This window comes from Nicotiana tabacum, chromosome 4, assembly GCF_000715075.1.
Source record: "Nicotiana tabacum cultivar K326 chromosome 4, ASM71507v2, whole genome shotgun sequence".
Lineage (NCBI taxonomy): Eukaryota > Viridiplantae > Streptophyta > Magnoliopsida > Solanales > Solanaceae > Nicotiana > Nicotiana tabacum.
In genome coordinates, this window is record NC_134083.1 from 80630512 (window position 1) to 80640934 (window position 10423).

The 10423-nt window shown below is 35.0% G+C and overlaps 1 protein-coding gene across 4 annotated transcripts; it reads right to left on the reverse strand.

Annotated features, from left to right (window-relative positions):
- Positions 1–1167: 1167 nt before the first annotated feature.
- Positions 1168–8247, reverse strand: LOC107782139 (mediator of RNA polymerase II transcription subunit 31). Of its 4 annotated transcripts, none has more exons than XM_075252074.1 (7): positions 7920–8247; positions 7733–7830; positions 7496–7592; positions 7285–7363; positions 6634–6899; positions 6401–6465; positions 1168–1781 (listed from the first exon to the last, which is right to left on the reverse strand). In XM_075252074.1, exons 1-6 carry the CDS (start codon positions 7973–7975, stop codon positions 6453–6455), a joined length of 609 nt encoding a protein of 202 aa, XP_075108175.1. In that variant the 5' UTR covers positions 7976–8247; the 3' UTR covers positions 1168–1781; positions 6401–6452. The 4 variants fall into 4 exon arrangements, with proteins under 4 accessions (XP_075108175.1, XP_075108174.1, XP_016458469.1 ...); XM_075252073.1 differs by having other exon boundaries at positions 1168–1821; XM_016602983.2 differs by having other exon boundaries at positions 1168–1867; positions 7920–8243.
- Positions 8248–10423: the final 2176 nt, after the last annotated feature.

Sequence of the window (10423 nt, forward strand, 5' to 3'; positions counted from 1 at the left end):
GCAACTAATGTTTATCAACTACTTCAAATCAGCTAATCCAAACAGGCTCATAACCTAATTAGAAAAATTCACACCTTTTAAGTAGAAAGAATTTAGCTATGGATACTGAAATAAAAAAAGGAATTTTCACCTATCTATGTTATATTATAAATCTAATTACCATTAAAGAGGTTCTCATTTAATTACACATTCTATACATAATTACCAATTCTATACAAAAGAAGAAATTAGGCTTTAATATTTCTCATCTTCTCTCTTACAATCCAGCAGATTTGATTTTGAACCTTTATCTTGCACAAGTGTTATTCCTCATAAATCATTAGTGTTGATTGAAGTTTGTAATAGTCCGCGAAAAACTTAATCGACGGGAATTGCCATTATTAGCAGTTTAGCACTAGCATCACGACTTTACTTGCTCAAACTTAGAGGTCGTGGAATCAAACAATTCTATGCAGGCAACATTCAACCAATTGTTGTCCAATTAAATTCAGAAAAATCTTTATCTAATTAAGTAATAACTATTTCCTTATTTTTATAAATAGTTGTAAGAAAAATTTATAATGATGTAAACTCCTTTTAAAGCTCCATTGACAGTCATAAAAAAGTTTCGAAACTTTGAATTCAAAAATCCAGTTTTGCAAATTTATTATTTATTTGAATTAGATGTTACAAATAATTGAAAATATTCATTGGAGTTTGTCTCAATCTCGAGGGAGCTCGGTGGAAATTCCAATTTATTTTAATTGGAATTTCAGATTGAAACTCGAAAAGGGTGACAAATTAATTGTATGTATTTTGCATGTCAGACGTACAAGCGACATAAAAATACATACAACTAACATAATTGTATGCAAATTGTATGCATGTTATATGTGTTTGACCAGATTCTATACAACAAAAAGTTATATACAAATAGCATATAAATTGCAAATTTAAACTGGATTATGTACAAGTACAAATTGTATACAAAATATATATAAATTGTACGTAATTTATAAATTTTGTAAGAAAATATAGTTACTCTTTGTAAATAAGAAAACCTAGCTATATCATGTAAAATTTGTCCTAATTTGTGTCTATAGAGAAAAAAATCTAACCCCTGAAGTCTAGTCTCCAACGCTTCCAAATGTCTTCAACATATCAAAACATTCATCATCTACACCACTATTCGTAAGAGTTGAATGGTTTTTAATATTTAAAGAAAAATAGGTCCAAAATCATAGAAGTTTATGTCGTTCTAAGAACAGAAAAATTGAAGAAACCTGCATCTCCCGGTTGATAGACTAATGACAACTTTGAGCTACTCCAATTCCTTCTAATGAAATGGAAAAACTATATCCAATCAATTGGTCTTAAGATCAACCATTCTTTGAAGGCAAGCTTAGAAACCCATAGCGTAAACAAGGCATGAGAGACCATATTCAAAAAACTTCTTTAAGCTAAAGTGACACATTGGACATATTCAAATGGTTGGCTATTGCATGCACATTTTCTCCAGCATGAGAACGAGACGGAGGAAAAACAGTTTTCCATTGTACCAATCTACCACATAACTTACTATTACCTTCGGCGGAACCAATAGAAAGAGTAACCTGATGAGTGATGATTGATCACTGGTGAGAACTAGTATTTTCTTTTATTTTTTTGGCGATGAAGACCAAGACCAAGAATGGCATCAGAATCTGAATTCAACTAGCAGCGATGCACCAGATCCCAGGATACAACAGTCGAACTCCACTCTTGTATCCGCGTGCAGCAATGAACTAGGGTTGACTTCTTTTCTAACACATTGGAAGTAGTCTAAATGCCATCAGTGATCAGCTACAAGTAATTGTGAAATTATATTCCAGTAATAGGATGCACTAAGCTGTCATAGGAAAGTTCAGGAATCAATGCACTCAGATGGGAATATTTAACAGAAACTGAAACATCGACATAATACTATACTGAAAGCTAGATACCCCCCCCCCCCCCACACACACACACACCCCAAAAGAAAATAAATAAATAAAGAAGTGGGAATCAGAAATGAGAGAAAGAGGGGGAGGGGCAAGCTGAGGGAGAAAGGAATAAAGCAGATCCAAAGTCGAGCTTTTCTTAAGATTAATGAATTCATGTAAATCCAAATAATACAAGTAACACATCTTGTGCTCAAATGGAGTACGCCCATTTTTTTCGCCTAAGCAGTCATTAAGTTTGATGAATTGTTGCAACTGTTCAAATAGGTCTATTTGTACGACCAGAATCAAGTATAAGCAGAAAGAGCAACAAAGAACCAGAACACTTGATTTTAGATTGGAGAGCTATGTGTTAAATTTACAGGAAAGAGTATTTCCTGTCGAGAGAAGGGAAACACGACATACATAGTTTCTAACTGAAATCCATAAATATGAAAAGGAAGTACTTCACTTGACCAAAAAGGTAAAAGAGAAAAGTGATAACGTGGAAATACTTGGACAAGATTCTGCTTGTGGAAGTGCCACAGCAGTCGATAAAGAATTGTGGATCACAGATCAAGTGACCAAGGTTATCCCAATACACCTAGAAAATACTTTCTGCGCTGCACTTAATTTCAGGTCGACAGATCTAGGTTATACCAATTCAGATTTGGGGCGGGTGTCCGATGCGGGTACGGATCTAGAGGTCGGATCCTTCATGATCTAAATTTTAAGATTCGGGGGTATGAATCCAGGTACGGATATGGGTGCGTGGATTCGGCTAAAAATAATCCAAATATCTAAAAGTAGAGTTATAAAAATGTCTAAAGTATGAGACATTATGTGAAAAACTTACAAGGTACTCCAAGAAGGAGATAAAAAAAGGAGATAAAAAGAAAAGAATTGATTTTTTCTCTTCAAATTATAGTTCAGACACCAGTAGTGGGATACAAGAGCTGCACTGCATGTGCATAGCGAATGCAAGATGATTTAAGCTTGCACATTATGCATGCTTGATTTTGACTAGATAAAGTATTAACAGTTCTACAATTGGGAGTTTCGCCAGGTTAATACACGGGTCCTCCCAAATTAACTGTGCTACTTTCTTCATGGACTTCTGAATAATATGTCCACTTTTAAACATGATAAACTTTTCCTCTGATACCAAACTTTTCCATACTTCTTCAATGTCATGATACCAAACCAATCAATATCATCAACACATCCAAACAACAATTCAAACTTCTGCAACATTTTTGGACCTATTTTAAGAAAATAGTAAATTTCAAATCTATTTGGACCTATTCAAATCTGCATACACATTACCCTCTCCAAACCCCACTTGTGGAATTACACTGGGTTTGTTGTTGTTGTAGTAAACTTTAAATAGTATCCATGGCAGGTCAAATTAGGACATGTAATCTGGAAAAGCGGGAATGAGAGGCTGCTTTTAACAGGAATTGAGGAAACAATGACATTTCAATTTATTCCATTATTTGTCCCACACTCTTTCACAAATATAACCAAGTTTGAGGACTTTCAAATGTTTGACAAAGTTCACGACGTTTGCAAAGACACATGCAAGAGTTCATCTTCACTAAACTGTTGAGAACTATAGTATTAGTTGAGTCTTGTTTGACATGTAAAAGCTGTTGGACCCAAAGGTATTTACCAACCCCAATGGTCTCTCTATCTCTTGTTTTTCTCTAGATGCTCTCTAATTTTCTTGGACTTCCAATACACTACCATGTCTGCAGTACTCCTTGAGAGTAAGGTAACTTATACAAATAGTCCGTTTTTTTCCTTTTTACTAATAAAACAAGCCTTGTCTCCAATAAATATTTTATCTAACTCCTTTTTAAACTCGTTTTAATTCATAATTTACCAGTATTGTGTATGTACTTTTATTAATTTTTTTAGAGCCAAATATTACTTAAGCTTTCTTGTGATCAAACTTTCTGTAATACTAAAAAAACACCAAAGCGAAAAACAATTTATTTCATTCATACAATTGAAAAGTACTTCAAGATTGAGATAGAAAACAAGAGAAATCCAATAATTATCTTTAAAAAAAACAAGAGAAATCCAACAGTATATTGCTATTGGCAGTAATGTAAAAGTACAAACTGATTTTTTGGGAAGTGTAGTGCTTGATGTAATTTTATTTTATCTTGTTTCTTTAGTAGCCTTATGAACTACTTTTCTACTTGGTTAATTTGCACATGTTACAGAAAAGCCATCATCCTCTTCATCAGACAAGATCTTTCTGAAAAAGAAAAGAGTTAACTACTAATAAAAGAAGACGACAACAACAACAATAACAACAACAAACCTAGGTGGGGTACTAATAAAAAAAAAGACATTAAATTAAATTAATAAAAGAAGACATTAAATTAAATTAATAAAGGAAATACATGTCATATATATAGTTCTTTTACCCCTAATCCTTAAACTTTTAAATCTAAATTCAGCTTAAAAGTCTACTTTTATTGGTACTTAACTCTTTTCATTAAAATCTTGAGTATTAAAGGTAAAGAGAATGATGGTCTATCTTATAACCTGTGCAAATTATCCAAGTAGAAGGAGTAGTTCATAAGGCTACTAAAGAAACACTATAAAAGAAAGTCACATCAGCCATGACACATCCCAATAAATCAATTTGTACTTGTACAATACTGTCAATAGCATTGTACGGTTGGATAACTCTTGTTTTCTATCTCAACCTTCAAGTGAGTTCTTTTCAATTGTAGGAATAAATAAAAAAATTCTGCTTAGGCACCTTTTTGGTATTAAAAGAATGAGTTTTGCTAAACTACTACATGAAGGTAGTCGGTCAGCAATTTACCCATTTCTGTTTATCCTAAAATTTTCACGTCAATACTTAGAAAACACATCTAACAAAGGGACTTTAAGTAATTTTCCTTATTTTCTTTTCCTTCACAGTTTCGGTTTTCACTTTTACTCCTTCCCATTTCTTCATTAATTTTTGCCAAATTACTCTACTTATTTCCTTTTCTTCTTCAACCTTTGATCAACGAGCTTTCCGAGAAAGAAACTGTGAAATTTTTCTTCTTTTTTCTCTCTTTCTACTCCATTCAAAGGCAGCAACAACATGCTCTAAATGCGGCGAGGAAAGAAAGGGCCTTGAGGGAAGGACTGCGACGACAAAAATTACTACAGCGACAAGGGTCTATCTTCGGTGACTTTTTGGACTTGCCACTCTCTTTTGAAAAAAGGAACGAAACCCAGCTGTTTAATCACTAATTTTTATTAATCAAATGATAAACTTATTCTACTGACTTTTGCTAAGCTTCAAGAAATATATTTTATTCTGCCATTATCGGCTCTTTTTGATGGGAAGAAAGGTTTTTGTTTTTGCCATTGTTCACTATGGTGGAAAATAATCCTCCCATTTACCAAAGATGATAAAGGTTCCCAAACTTAGATACACTGATTATAGCATCCAAGGGAGCGCTCAAACATAAGTGCATTTATGAAAGATGAGCTAAAAGGCTTGGAAATACCTTACAAACACTTTCATGTGATTGTAGCGTCATTGAAGGGAATAAAGGGACCAAAAATGGATGTTAAAGTGCACTAGACATGAAACCACAGGCGGATATCTGTTGCATTTGGCAGAAAACAAAGAAATATGCGCAGAGTTCTCCACAAGGTTATGCACTGCGATACAAAACATTGCGCAAATCTATGATGCAGCATAACATGTAGCGTGGATGGTTCCGTCCAGTCAACCTGGAGCTTTTATGTTAAGGATATTTTGGACTTTTTTGACGTTCTCTCATTCCTATATATACTTGTAATCATTGCAATAGTTAGTTTAGCTTAACGGTTCTAAGCGTAGGGCTTGATTGCATGTTCATTTTCTTGACTTCAACTTGAAACATCGGGTAAGATTTTCTGTATGAGTTCATCTCTTCTCCCTCGTGCTTCTTTCTTCCTCTAGATTGATTGAACTTGTCTTCCTTTGAATCAAATCGTTTTTGGTATATAAATTAGTAGTTCTTTCACGTTCATTTGAATTTGCCGAGGGTCTTCCGGAAACAGTCTCTCTGCCTTTTTAAAGGCAGGGGTAAGGTCTCATACACTCTACCCTCCCCAGACCTCACTTGTGGGACTACACTGGATATGTTGTTGTTGTATTCTTTCTTAGTATTCTTCTACATAATTGTTGGCTTCCGCCTATTCGCAACTCTTTCAACGGAAGAAGCTGATGTTTCATTTAGCATCACCATTTGAAGTTTACAAGTTAATTTGGTGATCTTGGTAACAATACATGTTTTTGTGAAAGGAGAAAGGATGAGAGGCCATAGTTAGTGCTTGAGACTTGGGCTGGACTCTAAAACATTCAATAAACAACATCACACTCTTACTAGTCACTAGGACTTCACAATGCATTTACCTATGAGGGTACTAAATCGCTAATTCCAAAATGAAGTTATTACCTTAATCCATGAATTAAATTGATTGGATGCCTGTGTCACGAATAAAAGAAAATCACCCGTCTTTCCTGCAAAAACCAAATTAACCAAGCCATTAACTATGTTAGACACATTAAGTCAAAAGATCTAACCCTAAAAATTATGAAATCAAAGCAAGAGGGAGCACAGTAGTACACAGCAACAAGCTTTGAAAACTTTTTCACAGTAAGAGAAAAGTAAAAGAAGAGATGAAATACTTTCTCTTTCTTCGATCAACAGCAGCACTCCTTGGGTCCGTTTTAGCAAGACCAGATCCAGGAGGAATGGCATACTGCATCGGAGAGGGAGCTGCAGCCGAAACAGGTGAAGGAGCAGGTGGTGGAGCAGCTGGAGGGGCTACACTTAGCGGAGCAGAAGTAGCTGGTGCAGTTGCAGGCTCAGGAAGCGGCCGCGGCAAAATATGCTTCAACCGGTTGTTTCTATAGTTCTTCCAAAAATAAAATTGCTGCCTATGTGCCACTTCCTAATAGTAACAAAAAATGTAAATCAGATCATATCACAGATAGTAATGCACCACAATTTTAGATTGGCAAACAAATATACAACGTGAAATGAGATGAAAAAGTCTTCACTGGCAGCATTAACTTGGGCTATCCAACTAATACCTATAATTCTATATCGAAAAGCTAGGATAAAATTCATTACGGGGAATAAGGTAAACGACTAAGACAATCAACTACCTTGTATTATAAAATGCTTTGGTTGCACTTCTCGTCCACAGAGACTATGTTTACACAAAGTGGGACAAATTTTCTTGATAGTGGCTGACAGTAATAAGTAATAACTAACTAAAGGAGATGGTAAAGGTGGAGAATGAAACCACAATAACAAATGATACAACTTATCACCTTGTTGGCAGGATGCGCCATTGCATTACGAAATGTTGGATTTTGGAGAAGCTCGAGAAAGAATAGGCAGTGAGGATACCTGCATTTAACATCAAGAAAGGGAATAATAAATAACTGGTAGATGATGACAACCACAGTCCACATCAAACAAAAAAGAAACAAGGAACATCTACCAAATAAATCATAAAGTTGCAATAGAAAATGAACTTACATTATAAACTTTATGTACTCGGGCCGTTGCCAGTATTGTAGGTATTTCAAGTACCCAATAAAAGCTTCATCTTCAAAATATCGATTCTGAGCTAAATCTGCATCAGAATCAACACAAAATAAACCACCATAAATACGAAGGGATAAGAAAAACTAAAACTTTTACACCCAAATTTTACTTGTCCTATTGAAACACAATGCATTTTACACACTTAAAAAATAATATGGGAATACATACAGTGAATGTAAGTTGGGTTAGCAAGGCATTGAACAAATTCCAATTCCAGTAAGAAACGCTGGCGCCCATCATCCGGATCTTTATATACGCTTTTCTGCCTGCAAATTTAAACACAAACAAAAAATAATAAATTGATTAATTTGGGAAGATGCAACTGATTTTACCAAAAGGAGACATAGATGCGTACGGTGAGGAAGCAGATTTAGCTGATTCATCAGTTTCTGGATTCGGAGTAGAAGCCATTCGCCAAACCCTAACTAATTTAGCTGAATCACCCTACTCCCCAACCTACTTCTTGATTTTGAACAAATTAAAGTTCTTTAAAATTTAATCTAAAAACTAGGAGAAATAGGAAAGGAGAAAAAGAGAGTACAATCTCGCGAACTTCTAATAAGAGTAGCCTGTATTGCGTGTGCGTTCTTCCACTCCAGCCTATATTTAAGAGAAGTTAAATTTGGTGAGAGTCAAATCAATTTAGTCCAATTAACTAATCTATTAAGGATTTTCTCCGCACCAAATTTAATTTTTTATTAGAGGGTTTTTGTCCCCTTGAATTTGAAGTTAAACATTCTTTTAAGGGGTCATTTGGTGAATAAATAAGAGTATCTCGTAGGATTCGCTATCCCACTTCCTATATTAGCTAATTAATTTTATTATTTTATTGTAAAATTATCCAAATATCTATAAACATGAAATAGATACAATCTCAAATTCTGAGATTATTATCTTTATCTTTAGTAACCAAACGAAGTATAGCCAATACCTAGAATAGGTATGAAGACAATCTGTCTTTTAGTGCTAGATAACTCTTGAAGTACGGGGCTAAAAAGTATATAGCGGGAGTGTTATAAAATAAAAAGTGTAAAGTAAATAAATCGAAGATAAGTATAGGGAGAGATTAATAAATTATTCAACTTCAAACGGATGTACATAATGAACTGAAAACTCCTCTATTTATAGAAGAAAGGAAGCAGTTGCGAGGTTTTTCAGGAAGCATATGTAAGGCTTTTTAGGAAGCAATTGCGAAACTTTTCTTGAACTGCTTGTAAACTGTCTGCATGGGCTGCTTGTGTCATGACCCAAAATCGCACCTGTCGTGATGGCGCCTATCTTAATACTAGGCAAGACAACAACCTCAATAAATCACGATTTCCTTTAAGTTTGAAAACATAATATTTAAATATAATACAAAAATCTCGCAAATACCGATACAAACACTCCCAAAATCCAGTGTTACTGAGTACATGAGCATCTAAATGATAACAATGTCTGACTGATAAAATATTGTCTGAAAATATAGAACAATACAAAAACTAAAAGGAAAGAGAGTCAAGGTCTGCGAACGTCAAGCAGCTACCTCGATAGTCTCGAACGGATAAAGCTTCAAAAAACTAGCAATCGTCATGTCCGGAAGTACCTGGATCTGCATACGAGGTGCAGGGTGTAGTATAAATATAATCAACTCAGCAAGTAACAATACTAAATAAAGAGATAGTGACGAGCTTCACGGCTAAGTCAAATTACAGTAATTTCCAACATAAAAAGATAAGCATGCTTTCATGTTCAACATTTAAAACTCGACAGTAATTTCATATCAAGTTCTACTGAAAAAGAAGATAATATCTTTGAGAAATTTCCAAAAAGAAACAGTGATATATGACAGCTGAAGTTCAACAATAATGAAATCAATGCATCCTCTTAGAACAACAGTCACTCAGTCCACCCATTCACTCCAACCTCAAAATAACTCTTTCCTCACAGTCACTCATTCCTCTCAATCACCCAGCACTCGACATTCGGTACACGACACTCGCACTCAATAGGTACATGCACTCACCGGGGTGTATACAGACTCCGGAGAGGCTCATTCACCCCAAGCGCTATAACAAGCCAATCATGGCATATAACAATGAAACATGTTGCGACGTGCAGCCCGATCCCATAAATATCCTCACAATCAGGCCCTAGGCCTCACTCATTCATCAACCTCTCCAATCTCTCGTGCTCTCAGAAATCATGACAAGCAGCCCAAATAGCAATGATATGATGTATCAATAATGAACAATAGAGACTCAGATGTAATGTGCAAGTAAAATTGTAATTGAGTCCAAACAGCAATTTAGCAGATAATTTACATGTACATGACCTCTGTGGGTCCCTACAGTGTTAACACATGTCTTAAACATGATTTATAATTCGATTTGTCAAATACGTGGAAAATGTACAGATATCAACAGCTTATTCAACCACATAGTAACATGGAATTTATTAAGTCACAATTCCTACAGTGCACGCCCACGCGCCTGTCACCTAGCATGTGCGTCACCTCAAAACAATCACATATCACAAAATTCGGGGTTTCATACCCTCGTGACCAAATTTAGAACTGTTACTTACCTCAAACCGTGTAATTATTTATTCTGCAATGCCTTTGCCTCGTGAATCGGCCTCCAAATGCCTCGAATCTAGCCACAAATAATTCGATTCACTCAATACAAATTATAGGAATTAATTCCATATGAAAATACTAATTTTCCAATAAAAATCCAAAATTGCACCCAAAAAAGCCCATGGGGCCCCCCATCTCGGAACCCGATAAAAGTTACAAAATATGAATGCTCATTCAACCACGAGTCCAACCATACTAATTTTACAAAATTCTGACGTCAACTCGACCCTCAAATCTTTAAA